The sequence below is a fragment of the Salminus brasiliensis genome, chromosome 3 (assembly GCF_030463535.1).
Source record: "Salminus brasiliensis chromosome 3, fSalBra1.hap2, whole genome shotgun sequence".
NCBI lineage: Eukaryota > Metazoa > Chordata > Actinopteri > Characiformes > Bryconidae > Salminus > Salminus brasiliensis.
Window position 1 is genome coordinate 39,127,842 of NC_132880.1, and position 15,843 is coordinate 39,143,684.

Sequence of the window (15,843 nt, forward strand, 5' to 3'; positions counted from 1 at the left end):
AGGTGGTTGATTTTGTACACCTGTGGCAGTGGCAGAATGATCTGTGATTAAGAGTTGTATGTCAATACTTTCTGTGGTCACTGCTGTCATGTTTCAGTCCAGTTAAACACAAACAATGGCTTGTCATGCAAGAACTTTGTATTCCCAAAATTGCATCTTTACAGGAGAAGCAAAAAACCTTTCCTTACTTGAACTTCAGTGAAAGTCAGTGTACTCAGTACTCAGTCATTTAGAGCATTTCCATTGGTCAATTCATCATGACACAATGTAAAGAATAACATCCAATTAAAGGAAATTAGGCCAAGTTGACAGTGAGGCCAAGTCGACAGTCATGATGGCTGAACAGTTGACTTTGCAAACTATATACCTAAATTATCACTTGACTCAAACCATGACAAGTTGAACAATGGTACAGATTAAGTTGTTTGTATTGTTTTTTTGTAATGCAAAGTAATATCATACAGTGTCAGAAAGTGTGTACTGATGTAGGTATGCTGTGTGTGACATTTGGCCAAACCATCACTTTAAGCATTAACTGGTACCTAGCGCTTCATGTTGTGCTCAGGAGGAGATTGATATGTTCTGCAGAAGATAGGCAGAGCTCATTCGTTTCATTAAAGTCTGCTGCTGTGTGATAACTGCAGTATTCTAACTTTATTGCATGTCCGACTTTACGAGAGAATGCCAGTAAAATCTCAAGCATTTTCAGTGGGAGACTGCACCACATCCGTTAAGTTTGTGTGCTTCATGACAGATTATATGATACATATTCATCTTACAATGCCAGAAAATGGGATTATGCTTAATGTGGCATCATCCATTTTTTTCTATCTATCTTTATCTCAGTTCCTACCCATCCAGAGAGCGTGAGGTCAGCTTTGAGGTCAGGTGTCTTCTAGCCATGGAAGGCTTTGGCATTGCCAGGGACAGGCAATCGCCTTATAGATAGATGCTACAAAGGGTTTTTTGAGTGATGTCATATAAGAACTGCTTAAATACTTAGACATAAAAAACTTTTTTTTAAAGATTTAACGGACTTGGTAAAGGTTCTTTACCAGTTTAAATGTTCTTAACACTCACATTTTTATGGAACTTTATGGTTTGTCTATGGCAACGCTCGGAGAACCCTTTATAATACCATAATCATGGCAAAAACTGCAGCGCTCATGGCTGCATGAACAGTGGAGAAGGCGAGTGGCCGAGAGACAGTAAGGAGAGCATGCAGGAGAGAGAGGCAGTGAGGTCGGAGAGCATGAGAAAGTGTATCACTGGCAGTGGCTTGATGAGGGGGAAGCTAAAGCTGTCATTTTCTCCTAAACCCCCTGAGCCGCCAGGGGCTTGCTAAAGACCCCTCTCATGCTGCCGTGTGCTGCCCACTGATAAGGCCTTCCTTAAAATCCTGCAGTGCAGTTAAAGCCTTCTCTCTCACACACACACACACACACACACACACACACACACACACACACACACACACACACACACACACACACACACTCACACAGACGCACACTGACCCAGGGTGGCGTCATGCTAAGCCCAGCAGGTAGAAGGTAAGTTTGCAGACCGGAAACTCTTACTTGTCTGCGTTGGCAGAGCAGAGGATAGTTAGTTCGCTCATAGCAGTGGAATGCACTGGTGATGTTCACAAGGCCTGTAGGCTCTGGTTTGAAGAGCAGCCCTCAGCAGAACCATGTAGACAAATGTGAAGCATTAAGGAAAGTTTGCACTGTTAGGAAATCCGGCAAGTGAACCCAGGTGTGTGTCTCTACGTGTCTCTACGTGTCTCTACGTGTCTCTACGTGTCTCTGCCTGTGTGTGCCTGTGTGTGCCTGTGTGTGCCTGTGTGTGCCTGTGTGTGCCTGTGTGTGCCTGTGTGTGCCTGTGTGTGTGTGTGTGTGTTTTACTTTCTCTGTATCTTTGTGTCTTTCTCTTTCTCTCCTCTTTTTCTCTCACTTTCTCTCACGCTTTCTGTCTCTCTCACAGTCTCATGCTGCTCTGTTTTGTGCTCTAGTGTGTAGATGTTCTCTCATGCCTCTTAATGCTCTCTCTCTTTCTCTTTCTCTCTCTCTCTCTCTCTCTCTCTCTCTCTCTCTCTCTCTCTCTCTCTCTCTCTCTCTCTCTCTCTCTCTCTCTCTCTCTCTCGTACTCTCTCGTCTCATACTCACGTGTCTCGTCCTTTCATACAGGAGCTCATGCCCTCCCTCACTGTCTTTCTCTTGCGCTCTCATCTTCTCACTCAGTCTCTTTCTCTGTAGCTCGTCACACATAAGCTCTCTCACATTCTCTTGCACTCTCTTTCTGACTCTAACTCTCTCTCACGCACTTCTCATTCTTTCTCACTGTCGCTCTTTTTTTTTTTTAAGCGCTCTATCAGGCATAAGCTCTTGCTCTCTCATGCTCTCTCACTTTCTCTACAGCGCAATCATGCGTAATCTCTCACTCTACCTCTCCGTCTTTCTTATTAGCTCTCTCGCTCTCTCTTTCTAAGTCTTTCTTTATAGCGCTCTAACCCGCATAAGCATGCTCACGCTCTCTCAGGTGCTGTCTTCTCTTGCACTCTCTCATTCTCGCTCTCTCATTCTCGCTCTCTCTCCCTCTCTCTCTTTCCTTCACTCTCTTTTTCTTTCTTCCTCTCTTGTGCCTGCACACTGTCTTTCTCACTTTCTTTCTGTCTCATTCTCTTTAACTATCACACAATATCTTCTTTACATTGCATTCTGATTGGTTGCCTGTAGATCTATATACGGACATGTCTCTACAGCCTTTTTGTTTATAATTTCAAAACAAGTTTATGAACTTATATTCTTGCTAAATTCTAGTCAGAAATAGTGACCAGCTGCCCACACTGCTTTTTTCACAATTGATCAGCACAGACCAGACAGTCGGGTATGATGTGGAGGGGAACCCAATTGATCAGTTGTTTTACATGTTAGTCCAATAGCCTCTTCCTGTCAAAGTGGGCTGTCCTTAAACACCAGATCCTCTGATGATGGGCAGGAGTCTGGCTTGCGAGACTAAGTCTATTCTATCTTATTTTATTTCTCTTTGTGCTTCTCTCCTACGTGTCAGTGAGTATTACACAGCTAACTAATGATGGGTTGCTGTTCATCACCCCTTTTAATATTTGTGTGTGTGTGTGGATGTGGGCCTGAGTGTGTAGTTAATGTGCCATTGGAGATAGCTCTTTGCCTTATCTTTAATCAGCCATGTCTCTGCTCGTCTCTTAGCCCCCCAGGGGCCCAGCAGGCAGCCTGAGCCCCACCGCTCTCGCAGACTGAGAACAAGAGCCAGCCAAAATCCAGCCAGACATCTGCAAAGCTCACATCCTTCATGGCAGCCATTTTGCATTGTCTGGAAAGCTCTGACTAGTTTGAAGTAGACAGGCACATAAAGAGAAGAGATATCAGTGTCTTCAGCAGGCTTGTGTGGCTTTTTGTGGGTGGCTGATGTGTGACACTGTCAGCAATGTGCACCTTTATGATGACCAGTCGGGAATTTCTACCAGTGATTGAACCAACATCAAAGTTCCCTCATTATTGTTTTCTCATATGTACATGCATGTCAATATCATCTCACTGTCATGGAGGGTGTGTGTGTGTGTGTGTGTGTGTGTGTGTGTGTGTGTGTGTGTGTGTGTGTGTGTGTGTGTGTGTGTGTGTGTGTGTGTGTGTGTGTGTGTGTGTGTGACTGGGCTCAAGCGTTCTGATTACTATGGGAATGTAATGTGTCTCTCTCTGTGTTTTTGTTGCTGGCACATTCTTAGAATCATGTGAACCCGGCAGTGGACTTCACTCAGATTCCTCCAGGGATGCTGGCTCTGGATAATATGCTCTATTTCGCCAGACACCACCAGGATTCATATATCAGGGTAGGGCCATCTCTTATTTCTTATTGGCTGTGTAAGCCACTAATGAGCCTAGTTCAACAATGTTATCATTTTTTTAATATATATATATATATATATATTCGAGGGAGCTAGTTGAGATCGTGTGTGTTTGGAGAACAGAGCCTGGTTCCAGATTTCTCCTGGATATCCACAACCGGTCTGTGGATTTGTTCAATGCCAACACCAGCTCACCTGATTTAACCTTATTAAGCACTGATTTGCCAAACCAGGTGTTGAATAATAATTAAATAATACCAGACTCCCCATGAGGAGAGCTTTGTAAATGTTTTAATGAACACAGTGATACTACTTTTCAGTATGAATGTTATTTGTATTTATTCTAATATTAGACATAAAAAAACATTTGCACAACACTGTATGTGTATACAAGATCAGTCTTTAATCTCAAACATAATCATATAACATGAACACTGAGATGTACAGAGTATTAAAGTATTCTCCTCAAGTTTATTTATTAGTGTGAAAAACTACTCAAGTGAAAAATAAAAAGTAAAAGACTTAACTGTTAACTGTGGGGAGGAGGGTGTATCCTGTACAGTGTAAGGACAGTGGGGATACATCTCAAACTAGTTGGTTTTAATCTAGTGCAGACCACCTCTAAGTAAACTGTTAATACAGTAATTCTTTACCAACAAAGACCAACACTCATGCAGCAGATCTATAAATCAAAACTGGTCAAGTTTTGTGACTTCCCTAAATATCATTACAGTAACAAGACAAAATGTAATTTGTTATTTAAATCTCTGCATAAGCAGCCTATATGATAAAAAAACTGTATGTGGTATAAACTGAAATGTCTAAACTGAAGTGGAGACCCTTTTAAGTTTTTATATGATGCTCACTGACCGCTTAATTTTAGAATAATTATACATTTTATTAACTGATAAAAAAAAACAACAGACACACATTATTAGGAAGGATTAATAATAAACCTTTATATTGACAAAAAAATCCCACATTTTTGAGAATTTGTAAAGCTTGGAAATTTGATTTGGCTGACAGTTTCTATTTGTAGGTCTGAGAAGTAAAAAAAAATCCTTTGCAACACTTGTTAGCTGTGTGCAGAACCAACCCTTTCACAACAATCAGCTGTAATGTGTTTGTGTGTGTGTGTGTGTTCATACAATTTCAGATTGTCCTGGAGAACAGCAGTCGAGAAGACAAACACGAATGTCCTTTTGGCCGCAGCAGTATCGAGCTCACCAAAATGCTGTGTGAGATCCTTAAAGTAGGAGAACTACGTAAGTGTTCTTTTGGCCGCAGCAGTATCGAGCTCACCAAAATGCTGTGTGAGATCCTTAAAGTAGGAGAACTACATAAGTATGATCTGTCCCTGTGGCTGGGGTTAGGAGTTAACCCAGGAATACACCTGTGGGAATGTTGTGGGGTATTAGAGTGCACAGCTTGGGAAGCGCTCCGTTAAGGAGGCCAGGTTTAGCCCTGCAAGGATCAGGTCAGATTTCACACTATAAGTGATATTTATTTGAAAGATTGCACAATCAAGTAAAAAAAAAAAGAATAACTGTGAAAAAGAAAATTAGCCTCATTTAGGAACTCTTCACATAGCTTCTGCTACCACTTCTCCAGCTGATCCCCTCTGGCGTATCAGTAGCCAGTTTGTGTCGGAGGCCATGAGGCCACATAGACACAACCATGTGCTGTCCTTTCTCCCTTCCAGAATGAAGCCCAACTACAAAGCCCCGCCCCACATATTAACCTACCTTTCCCCGGGTCTTCATAACTAACAAAGACTCCCTGACTCCATCACAACACCTGAAATGAAGTACAATTTGGTGTGTTATCTCAGGCCATAGAGTACGATAATAAGAATAGACATTCAGAGCTGTTCCATAAATGATGCTCCACCTAGATGAGCAGAGTTAAGCTCTATGTGAATAAACAGGGCCATGTATGCGAGATTGCTGGCCTGTATAGAATAGCTGTGTGCATATTTTACTCATGCACAGCTTGGGAAGAAGACGTCACTTCTTTTTGGTCATGGACCTGCTGGTTTGCCTGTGCAAACTTTAACCGAATTCAGTTTCGTTTGAAGTATCCTGCCAGCTTTAATATTAAAGATTAAAGTGAATGTAAAAGCCAGGTGCATCTCTGTCTCTCTCTCCCTCTCTCTCTCTCACTCTCTTGCTCTCTCTGTCCTTCTTCACTGTCTATGTGCTTGAAAGTAAACTGTCTCCCACAGTGAAGATAAAAGCGGACATTAGACTTTATAATTGTGTAGGAGTTCATCGATTAATAATGTTGAGGGCCTAGTGCTCACCCTCTCCCTGAATTGCCCTTACCCATCTCTCCTTTATGTCTGAGCTGGGTGGGTAAGAACTAACTGCGACATTCAGTTGGCCTGGCCAAGGTCTGACCAAAACTGTATTTGCACTCCTGGATATAAAGGTGCTTCAAATGGTTCTTTGAGCAATGCCGTAGAAGAAGCACTTTTGGTTCCATAAGGAACCATGTTTGTAACAGAGATGTGAAGCACTTGAACCTGCACTTGATGTAAAGGTTTTTAACCAATTTAAAAGTTCTTCACAGTCACACATCTCTAATACAAACATGATTCTTGCTAGAGGTGTGTGTGTTTGTGTGAAGAATCTTTAACCCATTTGAACCTTTGGCTTATTATTCAGTTATTAATCCTAATGCAGAGGCTGTTGTAAAGAATTTGGAGAAAAAACGTTTTTTGAGGCATCCCACAGGGTTCTATTTAAGGCCCTATGAAACTAATTATGACTGTGTTGTAGCCCTAGTTGTGAAAGTGAAGTGGGGGCTTACATACAGGGTATAAGGGGTTAAAGGTCCAATGAACCTGTATTTGACATCAAGGTTTTTTACTAGTGTAATTGTTCACACTCCCGCATCTCTTACAAATATCCATGTGGGTGTTTGTAATAGATATGTGTGAGGGTAGAGAGAAACTTTACTTAGTGGAATTTTCTTCTTATTTTCTTCTAATACAGGACACATTAACACAAAAGCTTGGAAAAGTTGGAAAAAGGTTGCGTATAAATGAATGATGCTTTATAAGTGGACCCCAAGGAAAAAGAAAAATGTTGGATATGGGCCGTTTTATATGGTGTGCGCTTCCTTAGAGTTATGAAGAGTTGCAAAGCAATTATTTGACATTCTTAACCTCTTTAACTCCTTAGAACCACTGGCTTTTTCTCCTGCTGTATTAACTTAGGTACAACTCACTGCATGTAGTTGCTGATTAGTAATTCTTAGGGTATAATACGTCACCAAGCATAAGGGGTTAAAATACTGTACTGACTCTGTATTTGTTTTTTAATGCATCTCATTCTATCTTGCATATGTTCGCTATGGGCACCTCTGGATTTAAATAATAGTTGCAACCTAGTGCAGTATCAGAGAGAGGAAAGGGAGTCCCTTGTCGGCGAGAAAAAAAAACATGTCCTCAAGAATCTAGACCTCTTAAGAGAGCTTACTCCTTTTTTGGGATCGTTTGCTTTGATTTTCAGGCACTCAGGCACTCCGACCCGCTCAACACAAAGAGTTTTCACACCCCTCTGGAGGGCAAAGAAATGCAAAAGCGTAATAAATCTGTTGCTTTGTTCAGTCACGCACAATTTGAAGCAGTGCCTCCAAAAGCAGGACCCGCAACAAATCCTTCACCATTTGTGGCTCACCCACTGATTCACTGCATACTATTAAACACTCCAACAAGAGAATGAGGCTCAGCTACTGTCTCCTGCAAAGCTTTTCATCATTTGAAAACTCTATTTGACAGTCTTGTGCAGGTACGCAGGGCGGAGGTATTAGCAACTGCACAGACAGCTTCTGGAAAGAAACACGGGTGTTATTTAAAGTCATGCCTTCCAAAGATCCCACCCCTGGAGTACTGCAGTGTTATTGCAGCTGAGGAGGCGGAACGAGACGGAAGAATAAGATAATACCATCCAGTGTTCTTGGGTCTCTAAATGCTTTAGAATGTGTGGGCTTTAACATGTCGACACAGTCAACGGCTAATCCACCAAAAACTTAATTAAGTGAATTAGCATAGGGAAGCTGGATGTAATTCCTCATTAAAGAGTAATGCGTTCCTCTCAGAGCCTGGGCCGGAAAAAGGCCTCCTACTGCTGAGCGAAGACTCCTCTTCAGAGAAAACTCTCCTTTCAAACTTGCGACTGATTGGGAGATCAGGGATGAAAAATAGATTAGAATTTAGAATTAATCTTGATGCAATAAGCCACCCTTTAATTCATCATCTTCTTCACACCCTCATAAAGTATCAGTAAGGCTTAGTAGACTTAAAAATCCAGGCCCATGCTCTGTGGAGTGCCGCTTTACTCTAGCTCTGTTTTATTAGTAATTGTGAACAGTGAAAAGCCTTAAAGCAGTTTTGCGTACCTTTTACATCTAGTGCCTCTTTGCCCTTCTATAGAAAGCAGCAGTGGGGGTGTAGAAGATAAAAGCAGCCTGGGTCGAGATCTAGTACAATTCTACTAGGATCTGGTCTTGGTATACAAGGACGTTCTTCTTTAACTTCCTTTGCACCCATATATCCAGTCAATAGAAATATGGCATGTTATTCAAACGAGTTAACTTGAAGTTCTCAGAAGTTGTCACCTATCTAGGAACATGACCCTCAGAGCAGCATGAATTTCATGGGTGGGTGCTGGATGTGTTGAAAAGGAAAGCTAAACCAATAGCTGTATTGCAAAGTAGCCGCCAAGTGGACAGTTGCAAAGTCTTAATACAGATCATTTCACCTCTTCCCAAAGATGCTTAAGATTTGAGATGAGGACTGTGCAGCTAATTGAAGCGTTTAAAAGTTGCTGTCTTGTTCCTGGAACCATTTTGTGGCATGGTGCGTTGTCATGTCTGGAGGTCTCCATCTGGATTTGGAAAAAGTTTACCTATAGAAGCCAGTGATGCCACTTCAATGGGAACCTTTTTTTTGGGCACCTTAAAATGTGTCTAGAAAGCATTAATCATATCTGTACATTGCTACTGTTGGCTGTTGACACCAAACAGACCCATAGACTCACCACTTGTGCCAAATTCTGTTTCTCAATGTGCCGACTGGTGATGTGCGTTCTTGTTCTTAGCTAACATTAGCTCTTGACTTGATCTTCAGGTGTCTTAGCCCATTTAAGACAAAGCAGATGATTAAAGTTGATTTTTTTTAGCTAGAATGTGATTTGCATGGTTTTCATTTCAGTTCTCAGTTTTCTTGATTTGATCTCAATTTCTTTGACCTTTGCATTGCTTTTCTTAACAGTTTCGGGATAAAGGATAAATCCTTGAGATGACTGTGTTTGAAGAACATTGGACAATAGGGGAGATTAGAGATTCTAAAACCAGCTACATTCAGAGTTATTACTAACTGCAACACTGTCCTTATAACACCAACTGATGCTGAAAGTGGTAGTCTTTTTTTGGTATCTCAAGAAAGGTAACTTTACAGAAGAAGGAAAAAAGTTGCTGACCTCTCAGTGGAAGTCAGTGTGAAATTATTTTATTCCAGGTTAGTTTGGACCAGACCAGTCCATTCGTTGTGAAATTCTACACAATATTTAATGGCAATGGCCAGATTTTTATGTATGTAGTGTGTACACACACACACACACACACACACACACACTACACATTGTGATCATATAAAATATGACTGCAAAGGTCATACCTAATAAACCAGGTACTCTGTATATTTTCTAGTGGCATGAGGGCTTTTATTTGGTTGGTGCTTCTGTCAACAAATGCATTATTCATAACCTGTCCAGGTGTCCTCGCCTCACCTCATCTGTGAGACCCACATCACCTGAAAGATTTATAGCTTCCTGTGTTTCTCTATCCAAAGCCTTAATGGAATCTGCGATGGTCAGGCACCAAGCGATGTCTTCTTGTTCCTCGGTTTAAAAAAGCACATGTAATATTTATCATGGGATCGAAAGTGACAGCAGACAGAAATATCTCTCCGGATTGATTCATGGTGGTATCACACTTTTTTTTTTTAGGTGGGAATAGATTCACAGCTCAGGGTGACCAGGCTGATGGAACGAAGCCAGACTTATATTTGTCTTTGACTAGGGGCAGCGAGAACTTTGGATGGATGTATGTAAGCGTTGAGGTCAGCCTGATGTCACTGCAATATCGCCACTTCGAGTCGGTCATGTCTCCGCTGGCAGGTAGCGTATTAGGGACGTCAGCACATGTTATCACCTCACATCTGCAGGAACAAGATTTTTGAGGTGTCTGCCGGGCCTCAGAGGCCTCCTTTTGAGACATGGCACACTTTCTGAACTGACACCAGACATCATGCCTGGGCTAGCCTGTGAAATGCCCCTGGGATGGACCGTCCGAAGCAGTCAGGCGAGCCAGAGCAGTACTCCGGCTGCTCTAATTGTTGCCCAGATGCCAAGTGGAAAGACGTAGTGTGGGTTTCTAAGAGGCGCTTGTCAGGCGTCTCTTGACATGGAGCTCCCTAAGGTCTTGTTAAGCACAGAAGTGTATTTGTTCAGTGGTGAATGTTTGCGCTTTGTCTAGGTTTTGGCTTCCAGAGTTTGCTTCCAGTCTACACACATTAGAGGTGGACAGGGCTTTCAGCTCGTAAATCAGATATTGGCAGGCTGTGCTACGCTAGCACTTTACTCTCACTTCTGCTGGGCTCTCTTATAATAAGACCATTCACAATTCCTACTGCTGTAGTATGGCGGAGGCAATTATGTGGAGACCCAAGAAACCAGGGATGTGGTTCTTCTGGTTGGTTGGCTTTCAGGTAATGCCTTCAGCCCACTTTAAAGGCCTACTGAAGGGATCTGTTATCAACTCCGATGTGTAGAATTGACCATTTAAGTGAAGCGCAAGGGTCTGCAATATGCTGATGAAGTATAATGTCTGGCTATAATGGCTGTGCAGTACTCTATGGCATTGTGGTTTGTTTCTGAAGAACAGTCTGGCACACGCACATGTAATAAACATGCACATAACGTTCAGACAAAGCATCTGTTCGGGTCATGACCCAGATAAAGTGATGCCATGAGGTGAAATGGATAGGTGATCCAGTCAGAAGTGGATTAAATAAATGGTCTGTTGAGAAGGGTTGGATGAATTGATTAGGTAAAATAGGTTGTGTGTGTGTGTGTGTGTGTGTGTGTGTGTGTGTGTGTGTGTGTGTGTGTGTGTGTGTGTGTGTGTATGTGTGTGTGTGTGTGTGTGTGTCAGATGGAGAAGGGATGTGTGAACAGATTGGGCAGCTGTCTCAGGCCTCATCTGCTATGCCCCAGTCTGTTGTTTACATCACAGTGGCTAACCTGCCAGGAGCAATACCTCAGCCTCTCCTCAGCTGATGCTCCTTAGCTGTCAGCCCAAGCAGAAGCTCTTTGCACTTGCCTCAAACTTGGTCGACTGAGGATTGACTCTCAGATATCAACCAAGCATTTGTTAACAGATCTTGAAGTGCTTCCCTATACAACGCCCATTATCTGTCTTGTTGAGGTCTGTTCTTGTGCCACAGTCTAATGGTAATAGATGATGAATGAGAGAGAAAACCAAGTTCTAGGAGTTTTAAATGTCAGTCGCACAGAATGTTGATGGGCACTAGAGGGACGGCTGACTTCTTTAAGGATGTCTTAAGACAGCTGGTGGGCTGCTGGTGATTTCTCTCCCCAGCCCTGGCTTTGGATGACTGGCAGGCCTGCAGGGCTTTTCATTAAGATCAGGATGGCACCCTTCACTATGCATTCATCATTCCATCTCAGCCCTCGCCTTCAAGGTGACTCGCAGAGCAAGTGTAGTCTGTTTCCCCTCCCCGTTTTTCATACTCTCTGTCTGAAAGAGTTTGCCCAGATGTTCCCTCACTTATCTAGTTTTTTTTTTTTTTCTTTGCCTTGGCTCATCTGTGCGTCCGCCTGTTCTCGGCTGTAATTAGCGATGACCAAATGTGATGTACTCATGTCAGATTTGTGGTGACAGACACTGATGGCCCATGCTGCCGTCAGTCCCAGATTTCTCTCACTTGATTGCAGTTAAAGACAAGACTCCCAGACAAGAAATCCAGTTCCAGTAGTAGTCTCATTTTGGAATTGCCTTTAAATGCTTTGTTTGTTGTGTTATGCCATGAATTTACTTTTTTAGTTTCAAAAGCACGACATGGAGAGGTTTTACAGTTGTGGTAGCACCTCACTCAACTTCTCATTGAAGCTGAAGAGCCACTTACTTAAGCTTAACCCATTCTCGTTCCCTTTTGGAATATAGTTACTTCCATAGAACATCTGTTATAGATCTACTTGATTTTCTCTTTTTTTTGCCAGCTTGTCTATCCAGAGTGCATTCTTGTAGCTTTGGATAAACCAAAATTCCCATTAGGAAAATGTAGATGGGTTTGAAATTTCTCAAAGATGTAAAATAATCTTGCAAAGCATGTGGTCGCTCCAGAACAAGCAGATGGGCTAGTTGGTTATGCGGATTTGGTTCCATCAGTCAAGACCACCCAGTGAAGCTTCTGCAAAGGAATTTCCATGAAGTGCGGACTATAACAGGGATAAGAAGAATACTATGAAGTGTTGCTTACTCTCTGAAAGAGACTGGAGACAATGGGTCTGAAGGCACGTCCTAGATCATCCAGAGCAGTTACATTACCAGAAATCATAGATGTTCACACCACAACACATTATGGTGCTGTAAGGAAAGTTGTGACCATATGGCCAGTGCCCTTTGTTCTTTGCCAAAGATGAGTCATTTTCGCAACATGGGGCTGCTCCCCCAAGGAGCTCCATTGCCCACTAGGCCATGACCTTGCTGCACCAATGACATAACCCCTGGAAGGTTTGTGCCACTTTTAAGGGAGTATCTGTGCAGTAAGGTCCAGGATTGCATGTGTTCGAATGAGCTTGGCTGTGATCAAAGGGAAGCTAAAAAGCACTGCATGCTTCAATACACCATCATTTAGTTTTTTTTTTAATTACTTTGTATTATTTATTTATCAAAAAAGAAGAAACCCCAAGAGAACCCAAGACTCAAAAGAGGAATCTATTTTCCAATGGGGGCTGCACCGGGAAGCAGAATTTAGGTCAGTGAGTTGTCTAGCATGGAGCTAAATTCAGATATTGACTGTAGACCTATTCGACCTGAGCCTGATGGAGTCTGACAAAATATAAGGTTTCTTGATGGATTCAGGCCAAGTCTTTTCTTCATAGTCAAGCCCAGGTCTGTTTTGCTCTTCTAGCCAGGCCTGGTTTGGTGAGGTCTCAGAGATGTGCTTACAGGTTGGCTTTAATATAATGCCTTTGTAGACCTCTGGAGGAAGTGGTGACTTGTTTGGAGGAGTTTGAAATCTCTAGTGTATTACAATGGAATAGCATACACACACTCACAGTCTGATCAAGTGAACTGGCAGAATACCTCTTCAGTATATTAGCAGGTAGCAATGCCACTTACATAGAGGGAAGCCTGTGAAGAGACCTTTGAAGTGTTTCAAATACAAGGCTTATCCATTTTGTGTAGCTAATCTGTAGTACGCAGTTTGTGTGTGTGTGTGTGTGTGTGTGTGTGTGTGTGTGTGTGTGTGTGTGTGTGTGTGTGTGTGTGTGTCAATCCTGTTGTTTACATCCAGTCAGAGTGTTGAACTGAGGTGCATTGCTCATTGGAACTGGAGTATTGCTGAGTATGATGTTTAGTCATGTAAAATGTACAGTACTTGCTGACAGCCACCTGATCCACTACAAACCTCACCAAGTGTTTTTTTGTCATCAGAATGTGCTGATGTTTGCAGCCCATGTCCGATTTCTAGGCCTACTCAGTTATTTGTTTGCCTTGGGAGATGGTATGAGTTGCTATGATGAAATATGCAGGCTTTTGAATTGTACACGTGTATTGTTGCTCTTCAGGGGAAAGTTGCCCCAGTTAGAGGAATTATTATAACACTAAATCACACTGCGCAAAGATCAGGAAATAAAATGTTTTTGTGTAGTCTTACAAACGCTGTCATATTCACTTTAAACGGATTAAAGAACAATGAGCTGGGTTAAGAATAAAGAATAATAGGAGAGAATGATACATAGTGAACTGATGTGAAACATGCTACACTCGAACAACATGATGGACTAGATGGACACCACTTCTAAAGAACATGTTCACCTACTTGTACCCATTTCTGAGACATATGTGCTAATGAGCACACACCCACACACACACGTGCACACACACACACACACACACAACTTCCCTGTAGAGAACTGCTGCCTATATAATAGGACCAGATAAACCTAAATCTATTGGTACCATGCCTAATGCCAGGCGTGGGCTAGAGGGGTATAAAGCCCCCAGCATTGAGCCGTGGAACTATGTTCACTGGAATGATGGTGCTCCATTCAATACTTCTGGGAACGTGTTAGGCATGAGTTGGGGTGGTGATCATCCAAACCATAACATCATTAAAGTTATTGTGGCTGAATGCATTAATCTTATCCTCACAGCAATGTTCCAAAATCTAGTAGAACATCTTCCTTGGATAGTAGAGACAGTAACTCCAAGTAAAGCAGGATAAACTCTTTGGTAATACCTTTGATTACAGAAGAAACAATAAATAAGCAGGTGTCCAAATATTTTTGCCCCTATATTGGATGTTATTGTGCTACATTTTTTAATAAGGTTGTTTACACCTTGCTTTTTTTGGCGATCAGATCATTTTCTGCTTTGTTTTGACCGTATGAAAAGCCAAGTGTGGACACTCCCAAGACACATTGGGATCAAATCATGATCAAATCACTAAAACCACATTGGTGTGGTTGCAGATGATCTGTTGCTTGTTTCATCCAGGGATGCATGGTCATTTTGGAGTAAAATTGGCAGATCTGCAGATGATTAAGAATATATGTCCAGTCTGACAAGTGTTTACATTAGCAGTATTTTGAACCCGCGTTTATGTGTTGGGTGATGCTGGGCTTTGGGGTGTAAATGTATGTGTATTCATCCCACACATAGGTAGCTAAAAAATTGCACTAAAAACTGGTGAATATAATGTGGAACCAAATTTTACAGGAACGAGATTCAACCAGAAACCTTTATCCGTTAACCTAACCGTAATCAAGTCATGACAGAAATGAGTGAAAGAAACCTAGCCTTATGCATTTGAGGGGTTTGTTGTGTTTTGTCCCGTTGTTCTGCATTGGTAATCCTTAAAAATCAGTGCTTCATCTCTCTGATTCTAATCCTTGTGGATTTATATTTTATAACATATAATCCAATCTCATCCGGTCACACAGTGGACTTGTTTAGTAAAAAAGTGCTAATGGAATCAAGCCAAAAATATCCAGATTCAGCTCAGAAATGAAGCACTTGTTAATGTAAACAGCTTCATGATTCTCTGTTCTGAGTTAATCAGTATTGTTAGTACTTCTGGAGCACTGAACAACTACATGCATCACAAAATGACAAAAAGCCTCAATCAGTTCTAGGAAAGAAAAAGCATAACCAGTCTCCAGCATCCCGTGTATGGTAAGTAATGGAAAGGCAATGCGATTATTTACTTTTTACCAATAATTTGGAATGGACTGGACTTTAACACTGAGAGCTGAGATGGAGCATGATGTGTGGACTGTTCCTGTTATTCGAATCTGTGAACTCTTGTAAACCTTTAAAGCAGCTCTCATTTCTCAGTACAAACGAGCCAAGGACAACCCCCCCCCCCCCCCCCCCCCCCCCCCCAAACCTTTATCTCCTCCATCCCTCCAAACACCAGTCGTCCTTGAACTCATCTATGTCTTGGAGAAGGAAACTACTAGATTGCGCATTAGTCTAACCCTTTCTGACTGTAGTCATTTGAAAGGGCATGGGTACCCCAAGCTTATTTGCTCCTCTCTTTGGCCAGTAAACCGATGGCACTTCTTTCCAGCAATTGGCAGGACCTGGCCTGCATCCAATGAGAGCCCACTGTTGCTTTTGCAGGCATCATTCATTAT

General features: G+C 42.1%; 1 protein-coding gene across 6 annotated transcripts in view; it reads left to right on the top strand.

Annotated features, from left to right (window-relative positions):
* Positions 1 to 15,843, top strand: part of elmo1 (engulfment and cell motility 1 (ced-12 homolog, C. elegans)) — a 103,418-nt gene that overhangs the window by 53,384 nt on the left and 34,191 nt on the right. For all 6 annotated transcript variants that reach the window (XM_072676083.1, XM_072676087.1, XM_072676086.1 and 3 more), the window contains 2 exons: positions 3,767 to 3,871; positions 5,043 to 5,151. In XM_072676083.1, coding sequence (XP_072532184.1) covers positions 3,767 to 3,871; positions 5,043 to 5,151 — 214 coding nt within the window. The remainder of the gene's footprint in view (positions 1 to 3,766; positions 3,872 to 5,042; positions 5,152 to 15,843) is intronic.